We start from the raw sequence: 24,901 nt of genomic DNA on the forward strand, positions 1-24,901 counted from the left end.
AATATATATAAACAAATTATGACATTTTTTAAATTGAAATTATTATTTTACTTTTCTAAAATTATTTTTACATGTATGTTATTCTATGGGTCTAGAACAGAATTGGGCAAATAGCATCATTCTATCGCTAATCGTTGACCAATTCTGGATCCGAAAAATGGGAAACTGGTAAAAGGAGCTGCTATTATGTCGAAAACGGTTGGAGACAGGTATAGAACACGCTTTCTAGAAAATACTGGGAATCGCCGGCAGAATCCAAAAATTCATAAGATATAATATATGTATGATGAACAGGTTCTATTTGCTTTCATATAAAAAAGTTCTGGTATCTAGCCGATAAAGTGTAAATTTGGTAACAGCATCTGTATCATTAATGAATTGGGCGTAATACTAAACCAAATTCAATCGATTTATATTTGATATTTCTAATATGCTAAAACATTTTTAAAGGTTTGAATTTGCCTGAAAAACCTTGTACTTTTTAATTATGTAGGAAAGATGGCGCCGAGATAAACTTAATTATAGTCTATATCCAAACAATGACTTAATGAAGAGTCATGATCACGGCATTAGTCTTTCCTTATTAAATGAAGAGAAATGGGAATTGATTAAGTAACAAATCGATGAATTATTGATTTATTAATTCGAAGGCCTTGATATATGTTTCGAAGTTTGATTATTAAAATTTACTCAAAAAAATCAGCTTCGCTTGAATCCAAGCTGGAAGGTGAATGAGAGGGAATCTCTAAAACTCCATTAAACTGCTTTTTGTTTTCATTCTACTACTTAAGAGGTCATTTTCTAACGTCTAACAACTTAAGGGTTTCTTACCTAATAAACACTGAGCCTACAAATGCGTGACAATGATCTCATCGTCGATGTCATCCTTTTCATCATCTGTCGTTTCTGGTTCCTGTTCTATTGCCGCCTGTTTCTTGGCCGCCAATTCGGCCGCCCTCCTCTCCTTCTCCTTCTGTCTCCTCAATTTACGCATGTGATGAATTTCCACGATGCAATAGAGCAAGAAACCTGACATAAATTTGTTTTAACATTTCGCTCCGTTAAGTTAAAGTCCGAGTCTTACCGATGACCAAAACGGAGAGTTGCACGTATAATTTCATTCTGGCACAAAGTTGAGTCGAATAGGCGTAAGCTACTACGAAACCTACAGATTCCCATAGACGGTAGTTGGAGAAGGCTGCTTCTTTATTTCTTCTGAAGAGGGCTCCGTATAGACCTAAAATGATAGAAAATACTATTGTTGCGACTAGAGCTTTGTGTAAGAAACCGCGACTTTTTAATTGCGCCTCATGAAGTTTTATAAAGCATGGTATTTGTTAACGACCTATTTAAAAGTGAAAAACGAAGACTCTGCAATATGTGAGATAATAAAGATAGAGTATTATTTCAGCCACAAATTATGACAATGAAAAATTGATAATAGATCCGTGAATATAATGTGTCCGTTCGTTGACCTAATTATCATGGAGGTTTTAGTGAGGGAAATGTTCCGTACCATTAACTTGTGTCTGCCACACAGCATCACCAACCCCCCAAAGACCAGAGGCCATGAAGAAGAGTAGAGGATTGTCTGGATGAGGTTTCCACAGGAGTAGGAAGATTTGTACTCCGGCGTGGACGGAGATACCCAGAATCATTATGGGTACTCTTCCAACGTATTTCATGGCACTGCCGAAGAGTAAGCTGCAGATGGCGTTCACCAGGCCGAAGCAAATCATGACGAAACCCACGTTGTTGACACCTAAAATGGGAGAAAAAAATATGAAAAATCGTTTTGAAAATCTTTCATGAAAGTATCAGAAAGTAGAGATATCGGAAAAGTACTAACAGGGACTAATAGGGAGATTCTAAGATCTTCCTTCTTTTCATATGCAAATTAGATAGAAATATTTATATCTTCATTTTAGGAAGCTCTTCTTACCTAAGGCACATGATACATATGACTGGGTGAAATCAGCACTTATGAAAGCCTGTTCGACGCCAATGTAAATAGTGATAGGGATGAGCAATTGCTGGTAAGGTTTCTTGAGCTGGATGAATGTGGCTGAAAGAAGCTGAATTCCTGAAAGTTCAGCTGCGCCGCTGTTTCTTCTTTGTTTCTCTCCATATCTGAAAGAAATTGAAAAAATTTGGTTTGTATTCCAAGAAACATTAACAGAAAACGGTTGTTGGGTGTGTGAAAACCAATGACCCGTAAACAACTACGTTTATACTTCCACGCGAAACAAGAAACTTGCCCGTTTCAGCATAATATAAATATTAACAATGTGTTTAATAAATTGTGTCAGATAAAATCTGCATGAAGAAATATATTATGGTACGATTCCATGCACTCAAATACCTCAATAAAATGGTGCTATGTGAGGAAGAATTGGCTCGACCCTTTTGTGCTAATTCGCATTGACGTCAGTTCCTGGTTTAATTACCGACATTTTCACTAGGTTCCCTAAATAGTCGCTTAACAATTAAATTTTACGTAATATGTAATCAGTGAACCGTTAGGAGGTTTTGATGTGTAACGAATCTACATCCGGATAGACAACCCTGAGGAATCATCCGATTTTGAGCTAACGTAAGAATCGAAAAGCAACCTGATTTCCAGGGAAAATTTCTATAATCAACAAATCTAGAGAACTCATAGAGGTATCATGCAGGTGGTACTTTATCAAGAACTTGACAATAATGAAGGAGCGATTTCTTTCGTATTGTACCTAAGTGGGGCGAAAAGTGCGTTCGTTGCTAGGTACCCCGGCAAAGAGGTTCTTCAAACAAGACTTTCGAAGAGCGGTCCCATTAGTTGCATCAGCTGATTTGTTTTGCATGTAAACTGGCGCCAGTACCACCTTTCTCTGGCCTACGGGTTATCGAGGTCGTCTTTTAGGTACCCGGTGCGAGGTTGTTGGTACCGGACAAGGACGCGTGTTTCCGCGGAATTTTGTTTTAGATTTTTCAGAAAATCTGCATCTAATTAGCGAAGTGGTCTTCTTCTTCCTAGAATTGCCAATCGTAATAAATGAACCCAGACCGGTTGGTATCGCAACCATAAATCGGCGAGGCATATTAGAAACGGTACCCGAAGTTGAAGAGTTGAGTACCTATCTATGGTAATTCTGAAGGTCGCAGTAAATTATGGCTGCATTTGCAAGAAAAAATCGCATAATTGTTTCAAGATTCAGTTAGAACCCACAGCATTCTTATTACAGTAATTTGCGGCGTTATGTAACATGTTAATTATTGGGTTTCTTTTCGTTTCTGGTTAACCAAGCACAGTTTTATTACTTTGCCATCTCGAAAACTAATTGATGTTTGTTTATAACTTAGGTGATTGGGTATATGTAGATTATATACATATGTGGAAATAGCAGAAACCTTCCTAACGAAAGAATACCGCCGAGACAACGTCTTGTTCGTGAATCGAGACATAGGAAAGACCATGGAAAGTTATCTCGGGAAGGGCGTATGGTTCCAAAACATCGATGAAAGCCTGAAGGGTATGAAATATTATTTTTAGAAGGTAAAAAATGTTTTTGCTTCGGAAATTGTTCAGAACTAGAGTCTGTATTATGGGAAACTTAATTGCTACACGAGAGAAAATTGCTTGATATCGGCTCAATGTTAGGAAATCTTCGTTAAGTTTGTCTACAGTAATGAATGCTGCTTTTGAGCTTCTACTTGATATAGATTTTGCTTCACATTCCTTCAATGATCTAAGAACTAACTTATGTGGTTAACTTTTGTTGGCAGTAAAGGCTGCCGGACTGTGCAATAATTTATGTCCATAAACCGTTGGAATTTACACCTGTTGAGCCATCATGATTTTGTCGATACAGCATCCAACGCATTACAAAATTATAGATATCTCAGCAACTGTAAACCTTCGTGGAAACCTTGACTAAAATAGTCAAGCTTGAAGACCAACTAGCTTCAGCAGTTTTCTCTGATTTAGAATATGCTTAAATCAATTCTCAAAAAAGCGATTTACTTTTTGTTTCCTGGTTGGTATTTTCCAGCTTCAAATTTACTCACATAAGAAGTTTTTTGTTTGAATCTCTATTTAGAATATTACCACACACTCTAATCAATATGCAGCCTTGACGATCTTTTTCAAATTCAACGAATCGCCAATTTTTGCGTGGCTCTTATCCTTTGCATGTCTAAACAAGGTGTCTTATGCTCATTGCCAAACTACTAGTAACGTGCAAAAAAAATCTTCATATGGCAACTGCACAATAATTACATAAAAGTCTGCTATTGAAACGTTTTCAAAAAAATTAATAATTAACCACTGTCGTTGGTGCAATAAGGAAGTTATGCGGCGCTGATACTATGACGTCACGGTTCATGAGTTTATTGAAAAAAAACGGCTTATGAAATGAGCTTGCACATGCAGAACGACGTAATCCTCCGAATCCATCAACAATAAGTCAACATTGTTGAATTAATTGCTCTCAAAAGAGATTAAAACTATATTCAACACGAATCGATAAGCACTGGGACTATTAAGATATGGTGCTTAGTCAAATGTGTTCGTCATACAAAACAAGCTTTTCGTTAGTGGGAAAAGCTTAATTGCAGGCCATTGTGATAACTGTTCTTTGTTTTAATATGGCATTTGAGTGGTTTATGAGGAGAAATGGTCACGATGCCACACCGTACTTATAATAATTAAAGTTGCAATTTTGTAGGTAGTACGTTGGAGGTGTTTTAAGTGCGTGAATTAGAAATTTATGCCAGAAGAGTTCAATGAGAATATAATAAAATGTGACCTTAGACTAATTTAATGGAACTCTCTGTTGACGTATTTTGCCTTCTTTACTTTTGAGTAAAAAAGGACAAAATGGCGACGCCACGTTCGGCATTTGTTTTCGGATATGAGAGTCGACAGTTGACATTTGAAGTCAAGTATCGTTGTTATTTGGGGCATAATATTCCTGTCACATAGTGAACGAATGTTTAAATTTTAAAGACTTCGGTGATATCTGAGGGTTTTGATGGAAATTCAAAAATTCCTTCTAGATTTTAGATTTCTCGTGGGACATATTTTGATTTAAATTTTGATTGATCACGATACCAGAAACTGTAAAAATAAGTTTTTTAATAAGGAAATCTGGAATAAATTCCGTTCTCGAGTACAATTGTAGACCACAAGATCACTTGCTTCAGAGCCAAAATAAATGAATTTTAAAAGGAGGCATGGCTAACGCGCATGCGTGCTAGTTCCACTACTGAAATTTACTGCACGTTGGAAAATATCTAATATGTTTATGCACATGAATGAGATATTATCCAACTTGGCATGGAAAATATTTAAGGCAAAGCAAGAATCGTTTAACTCGACATAAATAAACAACAAAGAAGGTGTGGTCCAATTCCGATGGCGTCACTAAACGTGTTCCTATTGAAGAATCCGGCAATAATGGGCTGGCAATTGAAGGAAAAACTTGAAATCCTTAAGGATTGACCAAAGGACTTGACCAAACTGAACATGCTCTGTCGTTATTTCAACGTTTCTATGGGCATTATCCCCTCGATAAACTTAACAAGACCTCGATCTATCGGCCCTTAGTCGGGTTTTTCGACCTGCTATAGTCCCGACTAATCAACCAGGAAGTCGTGGCGAATTCTCGTGCCAATTTGTCCAATGACGAAGATGACGTCAAGTTCAATACTGTTTGAACTTCGCCATATTTGTTTTGTAAATATTGGAAATGGCCAAATCAATTAGGCGAGATGCTTAATTAATATTATTCCACGTCTAGCCGGTTAACCTCAGGCTTATTCGTTCATTTCTATTTCGGTTTCCGTCTTCAAAACCGAGCTTAAAGAATAGGAACGTGCGCTTCTTATATACATATTTTTAACGATTTATAACAAAACGCACTTGACCTTAAGTTAATTGATCTCTTGGGTTACCTTAAGAGCGATTTTTAATCAAAACATTAGACGACCTTGACTTTACCATTCCACCTCGGATATGATAATAATTTACCATCAAAGATACTGTCGTGTCATAATGACCTAATTTACTTCAAAAACATAATAGGTGTGAGTCTTAATTACACGTAAAACAAACAAAGCAAAATCAGCTTCATTATGTGTGCAAAACATGGGGCAGGAAGTTTGCTCCTCTCGGTTTGTTATAATTACGGCAGTACCTTCGATTTATTTGCAACAACCGGATCTACCTCAAGCTTTCTGGTTTGATGGAGACCCATCAATTTTAATTTTACACACCATGGGATGCCCCAACACGTCAAAAATAAAAGGATTAAATTTTCGAGACTTCTCAGAAGGCGATTTGATCAATTGACCATAGAATTGTGGATGTTGCAGAAGAAGTAGCTTATTGTCTGGTGGAAGAGTGAATAGCGTCAAAGTTAATTTTAGATAAGTCAAAAATATTTGTGTTTTGAATTTGAATTTCATTGTCGTGATTCCTATTCTTTATCAATCTCGCATCCCTAAATCAATCTATCAGTTTTGAAATTTTTCATGATACAAATTATAATAAGAAATTTTTGAACATTGGCAACGCGGCAGTGCCTCTGATAACTTTTACGTCAATTGCTCAGCTGAACAAAATACTGTCGCAATGTTGTCATTTAATCGACCTGAATCACGACTAACAAAATAGCTTAAGGTTTAATCACAGAATATTTAAATTTAACATGATGTTAAAGCATATTAGATTATTTCTGTTATTTTTAACTTTATTCAATGAATGTATCTACTGTTGTCCAACTTAGGTATCTCACTCAAATCATGTTGCACTTTCTCACTCGTATTTCTAACACGACATATAATGAAAGAAATCCGTTGATTATCTCTCCTTTTTAAATTTTATTAAAGTGACATTTGTAATTTTGCCTTGAAAAAATGATAAACTTTGGCATCGCAGTATTCCCTCAGACAACCTTTACGTCAGTTTTTTGATCTGTCACATTTTTGAAGCCCTCTTAGTTTTATTAAGAACAAAAGAACAACGCTGCATTGCCAGAGATAAAAAAACAGAATATTTGAGAACTAACCCATAGAGTTTTTCACAAATTCGGTTTAAAGGTTTGTTTTTTAATTGCTTTGAAGGTCTTTTTTGGAATAATCTTTAAATTCAAGAATTTACAGAAATCAAGACCAAATTAAATATTGTTATAGATTCAACAGGAATTCATCACATAACTGTTTTTACAGTACGAAGTATCTCAAATATCAGTGTTCAACTATACCTTAAAGCTCAGTTTTTAGAACCACCTTTAAGTTCAGGAACTAACAGAAGTCTTGGAAAAAATCCGAAAATTTATAAAGCACGAACATCTGCATAAATTCTTTTAAAAAAATTGAAAAATGCTCTTTAAAAGTGACCTGTAATCAATCATTTTAATCTTTGTGGATTCCGACTGATAAGCGAATCGTCTCATAAATTATTTTTTAGTCGAATTTAATTCAGTTCAGTTTAATTAATCTCAATCAGGGAGACCTTTAATCGTAGAAAAGTCGCGATATCAGAACGATTTTGTTTTTGTATTCACAAGCCTGAAAAATGCTAGTAGTTTTTCGAATGGTTTTGCACTAGAATTCAGAACCTAAACTGTTTTTATCATCACTTCTTTATTGCTCTGATTCTTTGAATAAAAAAATTTCTCGCAAACTTGACGCAAACATTTCAGACAAAGAATCCAACTTAATGACCTGAATTATTAATCAGCTGCCATCACTAAGAATGTATTGCATGGCCTTATCATTGTTTTTATTTCCGTAGAAGCAGCATTATTGTGCTCCCTTTTAACCCGAACAAACATAATTTTGCAACAATGAAATACAGAGACTTACCTCGACAATGGATCAACCAATATCACGATTAGGATAACGGCAGCAATGATGCAAGCAAGGTAGATGCTCATGATTTCGTAGAGTTCACCAGAATCCACCGAACTATCATCTTCGCTATTGCTGGCAGAGGAGCAGAAATTGGCCCCGCACAAATCATAGTCCCCGTCGGAGCCTGAGTCCGTCCCATGAGGATTGCTAAGTACTGAAATATGAGGTTACAGTTTTGTTGATGGAATTGAGGATTGAGACGCACCAAGAGATGAGATCAAATTGCCCCACACCTCAGCGGATTGCCAGGCAAGGAAGAAGAACCCAAAAAATCGGACAATGATGGCATCCACCGCTTGATCGGTCAGTTTGGCGTATACACCGGCCACTTGGGTCAGATACGTGGCTTTTGAGGCCCACATAGGGGCTGCCCCGATGCCCACGATGATACCGCAGGGGATGAGAGTGTAGAACCTTCAAGTTTCAACATTCAATAGTACTTTATAAGTGGAACCTATACCAAGAGACACACGGAATATGGGATTTAGAAGACGGAGTTAATTAACTACACGAAAATGTTTAATTCTTCAAAAAGCCATATCCCTACATCTTATTGTGATATCATAATATGCGGATTTAAGCAATTAGAGAGTAAGCGCTATTGCCAAGTAGATCCTTTCTCCCCAGATATCAGAACTTTTTCTTTCCAATGAGATACTCAGTATATACAGGGTGTCCCGAAATTAAGCCACCATACTTAAACAGCGTAAATTACGTCCAAAAATAACACCAAAACTTTATATAAACATATATCGAAAAACGCTTTTTTAACGATCTATGGCTCTTTAAAGACATAACTCTGATGATGGTTATTTTGACATATTTCCAAAACGGTGCAAGATAACTTTATGAAATTTGGTAAGATTTTATACTTTTTAAACCTTAATTGACTGATGCGGTTGAATGGAAAATATTTCGTCAGAGGCGTGCCGCACGGGGGGCGTCGGAGTTAAAAAATGCTACATTTTTTTTATGTGCCCGGTTTTTTAGCTGCTGATGCAAAATTATGAAACCACATATGTATCCAGAAAAAAAATGTACTCTTGGTTCATATTGATAGAACGCTCCATTTTCGAATAAAATTAATTTGAACATTACATTGCATGACAAATACAAATGATGCTTAAAACGATCATTTTCAACCATATCAAAACTATTAAACAATAATAAAAAAAAACAACAAGAAATTGAAATGACACATTTTTAGAGTAAGTTTTCAAATAAGTTACTGTTTTGTTGGATATACAGTCTAGACCGTCTTTTTATGCTCTGGGAGGCACGAAGAATTTGAAACAGATTTTCTTTTTTGAACGGTAACTTATTTGAAAACTTACTCTAAAAATGTGTCATTTCAATTTCTTGTTGTTTTTTTTTATTATTGTTTAATAGTTTTGATATGGTTGAAAATGATCGTTTTAAGCATCATTTGTATTTGTCATGCAATGTAATGTTCAAATTAATTTTATTCGAAAATGGAGCGTTCTATCAATGTGAACCAAGAGTACCTTTTTTTTCTGGACACATATGTGGTTTCATAATTTTGCATCAGCAGCTAAAAAACCGGGCACATAAAAAAAATGTAGCATTTTTTAACTCCGACGCCCCCGTGCGGCACGCCTCTGACGAAATATTTTCCATTCAACCGCATCAGTCAATTAAGGTTTAAAAAGTATAAAATCTTACCAAATTTCATAAAGTTATCTTGCACCGTTTTGGAAATATGTCAAAATAACCATCATCAGAGTTATGTCTTTAAAGAGCCATAGATCGTTAAAAAAGCGTTTTTCGATATGTTTATATAAAGTTTTGGTGTTATTTTTGGACGTAATTTACGCTGTTTAAGTATGGTGCCTTAATTTCGGGACACCCTGTATATATATATATATATTTTTTTTAATTCTGCTGGGGATTCTAAATATTTAGAACAATCTTCTATACCTATTTTAAAACGTTTTCGAATTCATAAAAAATTTAACTTTTTCACGGTGTCATGATTTGTAACTCGCTGACTGATTGAAGACATTGGATCGTTCTATGAATTTGCATTGTTTTTATAACTTTCAAAAAGTATAAATATAAATTTAGATTTTTCTTACCTGGGATAGAACTGCGATGCAATATACGGGGCGTAACACAACATTGATAGGCAAAGGGTCCATTTTACAGTCAGCCTTTTGATTAGGAAAGAAGGCACGAATATACAACTCACTACTAAAGCTGCGAATATCGAGCTGAGGGATAAGGTTCCTAGACCATCTTTGGCATTAATACTGGACTGAAGGTTGGCCGTTCCCTAAATAAAGCATAAGTCTTAATCTCCAGTTTATGGGCTCAAAAAGGACTTACCTGAAAGGCCGTAAACTGGATCATAAATGCACAACTGATGGCCGTTACGTTCTTCAGAATTCGCCATTTTTCTTTCGTAGACATCTTGAATTTACCTTGCTGGGATGCTTCTTCGTCGGTGATCTCCCTAGGGGGCTTATGGGGGATGTCCCCGCCATCGCCCTAATGATCGTGAGTTAATTTAAACATTCGGTGATCTCAGAAACGGAAAAGGTATTACCTTGAACCCGTCATTTTCATAAGCACCGGTAACGGACACCGTGAAGACACCATCGTCGGTCCTTTTGCCGGGGGCGCCGTTGGTGGTGGCGTTGTTGTCGAGCCCCGCGGTCATTTCCGGGCCGCGGTTCTCACCCTCCTCGATCTGGAAAGAAAAAAAACGAACCATTATTATCATTCCATTATCATCCAGAACACTAGATCCAACCTGCGTATTCGTCAAATGTAAAGCTTAGTTTAGCGGTCGTGAGGAGGCTTTCCCGAAACCAAAGTCGCATCTATTGATTAAAAACTTCCAGGTTACTAACACTTCTCCTTGAATAGGAGGATTTTTTTGTACAGGCTTAACCTGAGCTTGGTAAGGACTGAAGAGAACTTTAGAGGATCATTATCTATATGGAAAAATCTTATTGTCATGCCATCACGTGTATTTATTCTACGTGTTGATTCGAAGACAAATATCATAAAAATGTTAGAAATTGTTGCAGATTTCTTTAAAATCAACAATGATCATTCTATTATGGTATACGTAAATTTGAGGTTGGCAAACAAGGAGTTTATGGCGTTAAAATAACAACTCCTGGAAACCAAATCACGGCACAATCATTAGGTTCTGGGTATGTATTGTACATGAGGTTTGACAAATTTATAAATTTTGCCTTGCTTCAACTTCAGACTCTAATCCAGGATTATTTCATTTTAACGTAATTAAATAGTCGGAAGGGTTATCTTTATAACATATTAAGAAATAGAGGCGATAACTGGGAGTTTGCAAGTAGGTAAACAAGTATAAAAACAATATATTAAACGTTAGTAATACATAGATATATCGTAAATCATTTATTCCGATTTTAAATTTTTAGTAAAAGATTAGGCCCCATCGAATGACGAGTTTTTGGCACACATATTACTTTTCTTATCCAAATGGGTGACAAATATTTTTTCCTTATATTTGTTCATGGGAAAAACAAACTAATTAATTAATATTAGTAATTTTTGACTAAATCGGACCAATCTGGTACACACGAACATTATACTGAATCTAGACTTTCTCATTAAAAAATTATCTACATTGTAGATCCTCATTAGCTTAAAAAGACAATGTAACTGTCATTTTAACTGAAATGAAGCCATTCTATTGATTGGGAAAACTCCCCAAATGCCAAATAAACGTTTTCCACCAATGGTATTGCGATACTCCCCTTTTTACGCCTATGAGCATCCATCATTATTGTCTATCTATGAAGAGAAGAAGTGAAGGAGCGAAAAGGTAATATTAATGAAGAAATGAAAGTGTGAGTGTTTACGAACAGAGAAAAAAGTTCAGAATTTTAAAAGAACGAGAACAGAAATGAGATAAACAGATACTCTGCGTATCTTGATTTTACAGACATATCAGGTACAAATCTTGTTCTCGCGGATTTCAATGAATATATCAGAGATTTAATAGCTCATAAGTTTTTAGTAATTTGGTGTCAGAGTTAGTAATAAGATAATGACAAGCAAACTGACAGAGCCATCACGGGATAAAGCATCGTCGAACGAGGTTACTCCTACCACCACTAATAAATGGCCAAGTGTCGAGGGATCCCTTTTTGGAATGGGGTACCTCCCCAGAACCGAAAACGAAAGGGAAGGGGAGAAAATGGAAAGTCGAGATATAGAAGGGGAGGGTGAGGTTGAGTAGTGGTAAGTTCGTTAGCTTGTTCCTCTATATTTTGATAATAAGTTAACATTTATTAACTATGAAGAATGTTTCCAATGTTATTCTGACAAATACGTATAGGATGAAATTTTCAGATTTATAGTTAATTCATTGGGAAAGCTTCAAAGAGGAGAAAGAGAAAGTGGAAATGCAACTTAAGAAACTAGATGTAACCTGAAGGGACGAACAAGAAGGCATTAGAAAAGTAAGTATAGAGAACGTGTAAAGGAGAATAGATGAGTGATTTATAGATAAAAAGAAATGAAAGCCCACTCTGAAATAAGAGGAGGCATGGGAGGAGGAGTTGAAAAGAGAAATAGAAAGATACAAAATTGTAAATACCACACTGATTTCATTTAGATTTAACCTTGATATGACTTCAAATATGGAGGCATTAAAAGATTTTACGATTAGGTACTGACCCTTTATGGGGTTACTGGCAACTTTATATGGAAGGCATATTTGGTTATAATTAATTGGAAGACACGAGAGCCCCAAGAACCCGTAGTAGTACTGTATATTAACGTAATATTCCCAGAAATCATCAATATCTGCGGTGTTGACATTCACAATCAACCAAAAAGAAATCGATCGATCCAGTACTTTTTCGTATTGATTGAATACACTTTGGGTCTTGATTCTCCTGATCAATTGCAACTTTCCCTCAAACGCAATCGATTTTTCATGGGTCAAACAAATTTGGCTACGATGGCACATTTGGCAGCACCGCCGGCCTTGGTACTCAGTGGTACGGAAATACATAATGGCACGTTTCCGACACTTCGAATAATAATAATGGGTAATAATCAAACTAATATGGGAACCTAATTTTTTTTCGATTTCATTGCCTCTCTTTGTGATTATACTGCTGCTGATTTTGATTGGCTTTTTGTCCTGGTAATTATTTTTTAAGCATTGTAAAATGGTAAACCAAAAATTTTGATATTTTTTGTTACATCTGGACCAAGTGCGTCTGACCTTACAAGACCAGCTCCCATTGAGCTCTAAACGATGCCTTTCATTTCAAACGGTACAGAAGGGAGATTCATTAAAGCAAAGTTTATGACCTCCACGGTAATCTTCTGACGATCAACAGGCCTGTGGCAAACCTGCAGTAGTCACGCAACTTCTTCATTTCGAGCTATTTTTAGAACCTCCTTTTTTGATTTTCTCGGCTATTTTAGGAATACGCACTGAAGATATTGGAATGAAGAAAGCTCGAAGGATCGTTGCATAATTAAGCTGTTGGAGGATTTTAGGTGAAAAATCTTGCGATCGTCAGTGCTATTGTTCCTCATAAGGTACCTATAGATGTAAACAGGTTCTGCGTAAGGTGATGCCTAAAAATCCCCGTCTTCTGACGCAAAAATCCGTATTCTTTGATCATGTCACGGTGGGGATTACAGACAAGGGAGAGACATGATGTTTGGCATTTAAATGGTAAACCATAGTTAAACAAAACCCAGATAAGTCTTACCTTGAGATGCAATTTTCAACCGTGAACTTGCCAGGTTATCAACGTTAAACAATCGTTTAAGATGTGTATCTTTACTATTTAGGGTTGATTTTAAAGTAAAAAATCGTAATTAAAATTGAATATGCTTTACTAATAGATACATATTCAGAGAAAATTGTTTTCCCTATGACACATAAATGAAGATAATTAAGAACTATAAATGTTTTATAGTCGTTGTAATGATAGTGGACAGCCTCCATTCCAAAGGTCAAGGATAAATGTCTAATTCTTCAAACCAAGAAAAGCGTTCGAAGAAAACTGATCTTATTCTGTTTCTGAGGCGAAATGACCACTAGACTTTTTTTACGCTGAATGGTCATTGGTTACCTTGCATCAGAAGAAGTTAGCTGGAAGCCAACTTTTAAGAGACATCGAATGGGTACTTGTAAAATATCTCAAAGTAGTATTGACTGAAGATGATGTAAGAAGTGGAAGGCCTTCAGATATCTATTGTTTGCGTTAAAGTGCGATTCTGGGAGGTTTAGTCTAAAATAGCGTTGATAGATATCACAAAACTTGGCAGAGGTAGTTACAAAATTTGAGAGAAAATGTGAGAAAAGTTGTAACATCGAAGAAGAAAGTTTTGGACTTGTGGATCTAATGTTCATGGAGAGTACATACTCAGTTGGGCCTAGCACTGTCTGAGATTTTCGAAATTCAAGTTCATAACATTCTCAAGAAATCAGATCATCAGAAAAGTTCGTGATTTTGAGAAAGTAAGTAAGGAACAAATTGAAGTAACCCCAACTCTGAATTGTAACTTTGAAATTATGTAAGGAAATCTGGGTAATCAAAACTTTACTGAAGTAATTTTCATCAAGAATTGAATAAGGGAAATTTTGGGAATTTATGCTTCGCTAAGGACTCGTGATTTCGAAAGATCTTAGTAACCAGGAGGAAGCTGAAGTAACTTAGAACACATTAATATCTGAAGTGGAAATTAGAAATTCTATAAGTTAAATGTTGTAAAGCCTTCAACTTTAAAACCTCTGAGTAGTCAGAATTCGATTGAAGCAAGTCATATGAAGAAATTAATAAGACCAAAAGTTTGAAAATTTTTGCTTCACTAAGAATTTTGAAACATCTAAATAACAAAATGTAAGATAAAATAACACGGAGTAACTTAAATCTTCAAGTGGAGTTGAGAATTACTTAAGTTAAATATTAAATTTTCGAGTTTTGAGTAATAAATTAATTTCAGTTCAGTTTCAAAATTTTGCTGGTTTATTGTGATAAATACTCGTATCAATATTATTTACGTTTTCAATATTTATATGTTCACAAAAAATTCTTTAGTTTACGTTAAATATTGGATTTATTTTAATGGAGAACACATATTTGGCTGGAACTTGGCCAATCAGTTTCTATGGGTAATAAAATAGAATTATTGGCATTACTCAAATTTGTAATTATATTAAATTACTCCAGACAAAACATTTGGAAATATAAATCAGTTTACTACAGTTTAATCTCTTTTATCCATTAAAACGAGTGCTAAACAAATCTATCAAAATCGATGCTAATAGCTCTAATGTTAAAAATAATAAAAAATAACACATGTGTAAATAAAGCTGACCCCTGAACGGTGGTTAAATCTGATTGTAGAATTTCCAATACAACGACAGAAAATTAAAAAGAAAGAAATATTGAAAGCAAATTAATAATTTTTCACAAATTTTTAAATATAACAATATCAATAATGGTTACATCAAAGACATCTCGACAGGCAGCGTAGATTTAACCCTGAAGGGTTTAAATGGATTTTAATTAATCTGAACAAAGTTAATTCAACTTGATCGTTCATTCATGAGTTGGTTGTGTAATTATGTAATAATCAGCCTTTGTCAGCCTGGTGTTTGCCATCATTGTCCATCTGATCGGATGACAATCGACTAGTAAGTTTTGCGTTTCTACCACGCTCTACCGGAAAAAATGGTCGTAGACAAGGTCGTTCTCATATATGCAAACCGTTTATTACGGGTACAAAAAGAAACAGAATAAGCTTCATTTCCAACCTAATTTCTATAACGATGACGAAATCTCTTTCTGATTTGAATCCTCAAAGATGAACCTACAAACTGAGCGCTAAATCACTGTAACAATAAGCTGTAATTGCCTGGGTATTCCATACACTTTTTCCTTTGAACAATTAATTATTGGAGTTTGAAATTGATTTACATGAGATTTTAGCACTGATTAGTACATTGTTATACTGAAGGCGTGCGGTTGGCGTACCGGTGGTAGGTACTAATCATGTATGGAAGCTTATGATATGTCAAAACACTTGTTGAATATATTATAGTCGCCTTTTTAGACTGGAAGATGGATTTTTTCGTTTTCGCAGCAAAAAGGCGAACATAGATCAAATTAATGGTATTTTGGATGGTTGTAGGTGAGGTAACGATCCGAGAAAAATTTGGTTTGTTGGCCTTTATTTAAATTGCCAAAAATTATCGAATGAAGTTGAAAAGGTGTGTTTTTTTAATATCAAGGGACCTAAACTATGTTCACATATCCAATCTTTGATTTAGACTGTTTATTGGGTCCGGCTTGGGACCAAAACGAGGTTATTTGAGCTATTTTTGTGCTAATTTGAGTCTTGCAAATTATTTCTTTTAGTGCATAAAATTCTCAATGTATCCAACAATGGCAAAAGAGACAGAGAAAATGAGGTTTTGGTTGAGAAGAGAAAAAGAGAAGCTCAGGTTAACGTTCACAGTATTCGAGATAAGAATTAGCTATACAGGTTTTATTTTTCTTTAATAATATAAAAATAAACTTCACATTTTTTTCGTTTTTTTCTCAGTGATTAAATTAAATTTCTATTTTTAATAACTTTTTCTATGAATATCTCAACCTCTGTAGAGGGCGACCCTGCCTTGGGAGCATTGTATATTGAAATAGCAACTTGATCGACACTGGACCACTTTGATGGCGAATGTAAAAAAACTTGTGGGTTTCATAGTATTTCTAGATAAATCTTCAATTCATAATTTGAGCCTTAAAAAGTGAGCCTTTTTGGTTTCCTGGGTACTTTTTTAAACCAAGAAAGTTTTGGTGGATTGCTCCAAATAATTCAGAACAAGAGGTCAACCTCGGATCCATAAAAAACTAAACACTAATGAATACTTAAAAGATGGGTTACATTAAGTACATTGGTCCAACACCAATTACTTACTTCACTAAACCTATTAAAATTGAGTGATTGAGATGAGGTAGGGGAGTGTTTTACACTTTTTACATATTCCCGTTATATACACTTTAATTAAGAAAAAATTGTTATCCTTCACCGATTGAGAACACGAATTTTAAAGTGTTTCACACGTTGCAGATATTCTTACTCCATACATTTTAGGTAATTTTTAATGTTCTCTTTTCTACTTATTTTTTCTAGGTTCTGAGGTCGTTAACAAGGGTCTTACTCCGAGCTCTTAGTAAAACATGAATGTTATTCTCAGTTAGTTTTAACTGAAAATAATGTGCAATTCCACTGTTTTAAGAAGCCCTATTTGTGTGTGAGGCATTATGCCTACACAAAATAAATGAAAAAATATGTGGTTAACAAAAAGCTCAAAGAGTTTTCTAAAAAATTAAAGACTTGAGAGTGGGTTTGGAAAATGGAAAGAAATTATGTTATAAAGTAAAATAGAAACTTTCTGAGTCTCTAAGATATTTATCTTTAGCTTCAATTAAGCTTTAAATCGAAGTGAAAAGCTTTATATTCATCTGACTATTCCCCTCCTTACTAATTTATCAAAAGTTCAGTAATGCACATAAGAAAGTCTTCTGGAGCTAATGGTATACGAATTAATTTTTGATTGAGGCTACAGACACTTCACCATGTAGACTAATTATACTAAAAAAAACTTGTGTAAAATACTGCTGTAAATAATTATCTTACAATTAAACATGAGAAACTGATTCAATTTGGATTAGTACATGCAATATTCCGTAGATCCTCTCCACTTAACCACTAAACTGTACTTTAGTATTTTGTTTACCCGCACAATAAAACTACAATTACAAGGACTTAGTAGCACTTAAATCTAACAATACACTCTTCAATGCTTAGATCTCATGCTCTTGTTATTGTTAGTATCATCAGCATCATGCGATTTCAAGTACGAGCACTCAGAATACTTGTTAAATTCGAGAACCCTCTCGATGGGCAGTGATTACCACCCGTTATAGTATGATATGTGAGAAATAATCAGCATCTTGATACTGTGAAATTTATTCTTAGTATTCTCTCTGCCGGCCGGAAGCCTTTTTTAGACGATTCTTTTTAGTTAGTTTTGGATGCTTCATGCCACGGGACTCCTGTTGCGTTGTAGCTAAATACGATGAGGAGTCTTCAAGATATTGTACAATGGACTGATTGGGGTTATAGCAAAAAAATCAAAGCAAAAAATGCCAAACAAAACCCAATATTTACCGCATCATCAACGATATTCCAGTATAGAAAACTCCGAACGGAGTTGACCCTCTCGATGGGCCGTAATATTTCCGGAATCTCAATCGAAAACTTCTTTTTCGGTTCAGCCGGTTTCTCCAGATTCATCTTGAAAAAAGCAAACTGTTGATCAATCAAATATCACCATCAAGTTCAAATGTTAAACGTTAAAATAGGCAGTCAACCTGTAAATATTTCTATACGTTCAAAACACAATGTTTGGAAGAGTTGTTTTGGCAACCGTAGTACGTTTTGTGTACTAATAATAGACCGCGGCTGATCCAGACTGGATATCGCGCGATTTTACTCAGAGATCCAGGGTGTCGTCAGACTTTGTGCAGACAGAAGTTCTGCAAAATATCGCTTTTAATTACGGAACGTGTGTGGAAAGCTTAAATGTTTCATTTTTTTACAGCAATTTCTTATCCAGGAACAGAAGTGGAAACAGAATTTTACTTTAGCAACCCAAACGATGTAATAGTTGCATGTCATTGGTTAATTTCTCGGTTTCCGTGAAAATTATTTTGCAGTTAAAGTTGCCAGTACTATGTTCTAATGGTCTTTAATTACTTAAAAATCAGCGTGCAATGTCACACAGCGCAATTTCTCGTGATATTTCTACATGTAGATTTCTTGGTAGATTTTCTTTTTGTTGCGCAGAAAATGCAAAAATCTATGGTAAAATTTCCATCAACTTTTTTTAATGATTTCCATCAAAATATTCCACCATAACCTTCGCAACAAAAATTAGATTAATCGCCACTATAACCTTCAATGATCGTCGATTTGCATAGAATTCAATTGACTATATGTTCATTGATTCACACACTTAATTTCAATAAATACGCAGTTTTCTGGAAGGCTTATTATCGGAAAAACACCGTATTTGGTGCATTTTTAAAAACAATATAGAATATGAAGAAAACATGTTATTCTGTCGTGGATAAATTATTGATGTGCCCATTCTCATTATGAGTAATTAATAAGCAATGTATTGTACATCTGCAAAGGTCATTTATTGACATTAGGAAAGCATGAAAAATGTAATTTGATATATGATATGTGATATTAAAGCGTTAAAAGGGAGTCAAAAATACGTGAGAATTATGTGAAGATTGTAAGGATCAACTGTTTTTGCAGACATAGACTTCGAATTTTTCTCTTTTTTGTTAGTGAAGGTAAATTTCTTAAGATGTTGTAGACTTCCAAGAGAAATTTTTGCAGTTATAAAGAGAATGTCAAAAGTATGTCAGAATCAGCTGCTATTGGAGATATAAAATCGAGAACAATTTGAAAATCTTATCAGCTGTTCATGGGCTTAATTAATGAAGAAACGAAAAAAATTATTAATTTTCTTGGATATTCTCAAATGGTAATAATAACTAAATTACCATGGCAAATCACTCTGGAAAACCTGAACTTTCTGACTCCTGGATGTTCCGAAGAATATTCCTGCTAAGGAAGGACATTCACAAAACTCTTTGGAAACTGCTGAAACGAAACTTTGAGATCAGTTTGAGAGCTGTTTTCGGAAACTCAAAAATGAACACTCTTCTTTGTCAGTACATGGGCAAAACCTCTCATCAAAATCAGAGAATATTTACCATGGGATTGACGATGACCCAATAAAAGCTCCTTACGGACATCCTCCTCTGCCTCTGCTGAAGTCTCAGAGGTTCCGGAATCTGCAGAGAAAGCCTTTTGATAAGGCTATTTTGCACCATTTTGTCACTTTTCTGGGGTTAAAAATTTGATTCAACTATCACTGCTGCGTGTTTTCAACTGCGTAAAGTTGGAGATGCACTGTTGATCACGAAATCCGTGGTATTAAGAATTATTGGGACTGCAATAATTATTCATTGTTTGAAATAAACGTTAATTGTTACGATTCGTGAGAAACGGTTTCCTTTTTTTCAGTAAAAATTGTTGAGGTCCTATGGTAGCCACAGCACTAAAAAGTTAGATTCGACACCCGAGATGACGCCGAGATACTAAAAGCTCATTTCCGTAGGTAATGTTCCATTACCAGTAATAATAGAGAAAAATTTGCAATTTTATGGAAGATGCATGTTGTTTTCTTTAATATTAGCTAATAAGCAAGTGACGGTCATCGCAGGAAATCTATGAAATACCGCCAAACGGACAGTGTCGCACGTTTCAAACTGAAAACAATACTCTTTTAATGTTTCTCTTGCCTCTGTTATTAAAAATTACCGATTTTACCCAATTATTTCCTCATATGCTTACTTAGTAATAGCTATAGAGTCACGTTTAAAATTTTCTCTGATAACCCTGGATAGGACGCTAATGCCTCGGCTAATTATGCTCAGCTCCATGTTCCAGCAATAAATTTAATATGGTAAATTATATCAGCTAAATGTTTGCAGATTTACGATCAACACCTATTCGCATGCAATAAATGGTATTTTTCAAATTAGCATTGAATGGACTATGGGATATGAAACGAAAAGTTGCTTCATTGTACGGTGGATTTTCGGACGAGAAACAATGGAGGCTTTGTGTTTCACTTGAGTGGACCTTTGTTTTCAGGACAAAGAGATGCGGTTATGGAGGATTTGCGTGGAATTGATGGAAAGGTGGTTTAGTTTTGGATTGAGGACTAAATTCAGGTAGTGGGGTTGAGGAATTAAGCATTCAAATTGTTTTTTTTAGCCCACAACGAGGAGTTCATCATGACTTAAATTTCTGAGGAAGCTCTAAGGGAACCATTAACGAATGAGGTAAATCTTTTTAGAATTACTGCACTTTTGATCATCTTCTTTTGAGTCTCATTCGATTACCCCAACAACGCGAACGCCTTGCCCCTATGATTCAACGCATTCGTTGGAATCCTTTTATTCAACTCGACATCAAAAGTAATAATCTATTAGAACAACAAAAACAGAGTAATACAGCCTCATTGTAATCGAACCAAGATTAAAACGGACCATTTTTTCCATCTTCTTATATAACTCGAAAGTTCATTTGGATACAACATGACTGTCAATATTATTAGTTGTGCAGAGATTTTATAACGGTTTTGAAAATTTGCTAATCTAGGAACCCCAACGTAACATGAATCGACGTTCTGGCCACGTTCGATAATACTTGATTAATGTGCCCCTGGGATTTTTTAATCAAGCGTAGACTATTCAAAATGAGAGTTGTAATGTTAGAAAAAGAGCGTTCAGGATTTATTTCTGTCCCTGTTTAGAAATTATAGATAAATTACGTTTTTCAACAAAGATATATTTACGTAGGTTTTTAAGGGAAAGAGTAATTTTTTAAAAACAAAACAAAACTAGTTTTGGGTACTCTACGCGGTTATAAAGAAAGCGCAACAAAAATACAAGTTTCTAAAATTTGTTTCCTTGATACATAACATCTCTGGATGGTACATCGAGATGTTTTAAGCGAATTTTTCATTGATGCTCCAAAAAAAGTTCTTGTCACAGGCCCATTAGCGTGAATAATGCGCCGATCTTTCACCAACATCGCAGTTGCCGTCTTAACATTGCGAAGACATGGCAGAGTCATAATACCACTTTAAGAAACAACGGTGAAAAACGATCCTTGGCCGGAACACTACTGACAAATCTCACAGACCTCTTTTGGACCAAGAACACAGGACTGAACAGAGCAGTTAACCATTTTCTCCAGTAATAGCAAAGCTCATATCGGAAGTGGCCCTCTGAGAAGGATCCGTGGGGAGAAGGATTCTCCCTACACACTCTTAGCCCTTTTCCCGCCAAACAGGACTGACACTTCTAAAACTATAGAACCCCAATTTCATCAACAAACCAAACTGCTTAACTCAGTCAAAAGCATTGGAAATGTCTCAAAAAGCTGCTACCACAAAATCATCATATCATCACATCATTCGCTATTAAGTAGAAACTCATCAACTTCGCATCGTTAGTACCATTTGATAACTGAAAATCGAACTGATGTGTCCTCAAAGTACTACGCCTAAGTAAAAATGGAAAAGTCCTATACGTCGACACAAGTACAGATTCGCGATTCCCATCCTAATATTCTGGGATCACAATCTCCGTCTTTAATGATTGAAAAAAGGCACTTTAAAAAAAGGACAAGTCTATATTATCAGCCAGAGGGATCAATGCTTCCTCAGGCAACATTTTAAGTATTTTAAATGAAATGCTATCTTCATCTATTGCGTGAAGCTCTTTAACCTCCGATACATCAATGGTCTCCGGTAAGACCCCTCAACACTTCCTTGACTCAGATATCATCAAAATATATATCGGTGCTAAGACCCACAGATAATCCCATGTCAATGAACAATAATACTATATTATATATCAAGAGATTAAAGAAAGTCGTTTAATCCTCTTGCGTTTCTCTCTAATGTGTCCGTAAATCACTAAGGGATTTAAAGGCGCCTTAGAGAGTTCAAATTGAAGCATGAAAAACGATATATAGACTTCAAGAATGGAAAAGGAAGAATGTGGTCTAGCAGTATGTTCTTGCCACATTCTTTTGAAGAATTGAGGCACCTGCAGGCATCTTCTCTTTGAGCCAAGTACTCTGTGTTGAAGACATCTTTTATTCCTTAGGGACGTATCGAAATACGAGAAGTGAATCACAGGCCGAAAAAGTCTAGAGTGTTGAATGCAGATCAAATATCTAAATTCCCACTGGACGCCCTTGGAGATTGCTATCTATTAATAAAGGTAAGTGATGTGATAAACATTTCCATATTTTTATATTTTTCAAGATTCCTTTAATCATGGGGACAGCAGGTGCCTGCTGTGTGCGTGAGCTCTGCCAATTATTGATTGATGATGTCAGTATTCATGGCTCTACTATAATTGTTACTGTAAGAAACGCAACGAATTATGGGGATCGATGATCTGTGGTTATAAGTAGATGTCTCAATCAACCAGCAGGATGAAACTCTTTTGATAAATTTTCTCAAAATTGTGGTGCCAAGCCTACGTATCAAGGTGCCAATATCTATACGTGGTATTATTTTAGGAGATTTACCACACTTTTAACAGATTCCGGTGCTAATGCAGAACTGCTGAAGAGACCGGAGGGCTGAAAAAACGAATCAATTGCTAAAAGATATGTGGAAAATTCTTATAATACCAAACATAACACAGCTGGGCAAGTTTTTGAACAATTAAAAAAACTTGTTCAATATCCATCGTTTCAATTTTTTCTGCTTAATGCTTCCGCTGCTGCTGGAATAAATATGTTAGAAGAAATAAAACTTTGTCACTCTCTTGTGAGTAAATGATCCACTTTAGTCCCTCCCCAGGGGGAATAAATTTGCAGCTTTAGTCTTAGAAGTGCAAAAAGAGCGTTATTGATATACGACGATGAAGGAACGTTATTACGTTAAGTTTTTACTGCGCGGCAATGAGTGAATCAAAGAAACACTTATGAAAAAAAACAGTGAATGCATCGAAGGATAAATCGAAGGAAAAAATTATTTTAAAAATATCTTTACGTAAGGAAATAAATAACAAAAATGATTTTGCAGATTATGAGGCTCAGCCTGATATTCCCAGAAATACTGGGAGTTTTTTAGATCTTGAAACGTAATTTTTTAAAGTGACCAATTGTGCAATTTTTCTACAATTGTTACAATTTCCGAGAATCACTATGCGATAAATACGTCAATTTGTATTAAAGTTTAAATTAATTCCCAGGGTTGTCACCCATGAATAGCTTTTGACTGAATTAATCATATTAATTAATCCAAAGCTGTTCCTAAGATTTTTGTATGCCAAATCTAAGCAAAAAACCAGTATTTACCAACCGAACTTGGTGTTCTTATGCAAATATCCCCGAAAATTCGCTTTCGCTCATTTAATATTCGCAGATCTATAATTTATGCTTTTACAAATGAATTTTTAATCAATTCCTCGCATTCCTCACAAGTTTACGGTGTACATTAAACGGTTTTGGGTGGTTGCTCATGTATATTTACCAACACTTTAGGTAAACAACGAAAAGAACATCAGCTAGCCAAAACGTGACTTCAAAACTGCTGTCTTGACCAATTATCAGCGAAGATTGAAGCCTGCTTCCCACATTTTTGATAATCTTTATACATATTGTTATTATCTTACTGTGAGGTAATTAAAATTTATGCAACGAATAGAAACCTGCACAGCGGGCAGCTATTTGTAACAAAAGATAAAAACGTAGGTATATTATGTTGCAAAATGGACTCTGGGGAAATTGAATATTGTTGAAATGGAGGTTGATGTAATTTTGGTTGGAAAAAAAAAGAGGAATTTAAAGTTGATTTTTAGAAGAAGTGATGAACTTCCCAGCAAATGAAATAACCGAAGACCAGTTTCGATAATACGGCAGACATTTTTCGACCAAGCTTATCGATGTCTTTGTTGTACACAAATGCCCATTTCGATAAACACGTTTATTTTTTAACTACCTACTATGCGATAAAGAGCTAAACGACCATCATAACACCACAATGAACATTTAAAACCCATCAACCCACTACATGTGGTTATCACCAAGAGTTCCCTTGACCACGTTTGAAATATTTAGATACTGCAAGGAGACAATCTGTATGTTAATTTGATGTTTGTCTGGGTTATTAACATTTCCTCATTTGGTGAAAAGGGTAATTTAATAATTTTTCTTGCATTAATTATTGATTGATCGTTACTTACTGTCCTCTGGCGGGATGGTCGAAGCAAAGCAAAACTCACCTGAAAGAGAAGAGAAACAAATTAATATAAGAGTAAGGAATAATAAATATTACACA

The 24,901-nt window shown here is 35.2% G+C and overlaps 1 protein-coding gene across 6 annotated transcripts in view; it reads right to left on the reverse strand.

Moving 5' to 3' along the window:
• LOC136418185 (UNC93-like protein) overlaps positions 1 to 24,901 on the reverse strand; it is a 44,837-nt gene that overhangs the window by 1,255 nt on the left and 18,681 nt on the right. For 2 of the 6 annotated variants that reach the window (XM_066404165.1, XM_066404164.1), the window contains exons 2-11: positions 18,118 to 18,243; positions 10,445 to 10,606; positions 10,243 to 10,389; positions 9,993 to 10,189; positions 8,102 to 8,310; positions 7,849 to 8,050; positions 1,943 to 2,130; positions 1,517 to 1,762; positions 1,085 to 1,237; positions 832 to 1,029 (exon numbers count right to left, since the gene is read on the reverse strand). In XM_066404165.1, coding sequence (XP_066260262.1) covers positions 848 to 1,029; positions 1,085 to 1,237; positions 1,517 to 1,762; positions 1,943 to 2,130; positions 7,849 to 8,050; positions 8,102 to 8,310; positions 9,993 to 10,189; positions 10,243 to 10,389; positions 10,445 to 10,606; positions 18,118 to 18,243 — 1,812 coding nt within the window. In that variant the 3' untranslated portion in view covers positions 832 to 847. Of the gene's footprint in view, positions 1 to 831; positions 1,030 to 1,084; positions 1,238 to 1,516; positions 1,763 to 1,942; positions 2,131 to 7,848; positions 8,051 to 8,101; positions 8,311 to 9,992; positions 10,190 to 10,242; positions 10,405 to 10,444; positions 10,607 to 18,117; positions 18,244 to 19,739; positions 19,972 to 24,901 lie in introns of those variants that run through there. The other 4 variants (XM_066404162.1, XM_066404163.1, XM_066404167.1 and 1 more) reach the window with 4 other exon arrangements.

This window comes from Euwallacea similis, chromosome 33, assembly GCF_039881205.1.
Source record: "Euwallacea similis isolate ESF13 chromosome 33, ESF131.1, whole genome shotgun sequence".
NCBI classification, from domain to species: Eukaryota; Metazoa; Arthropoda; class Insecta; order Coleoptera; family Curculionidae; genus Euwallacea; species Euwallacea similis.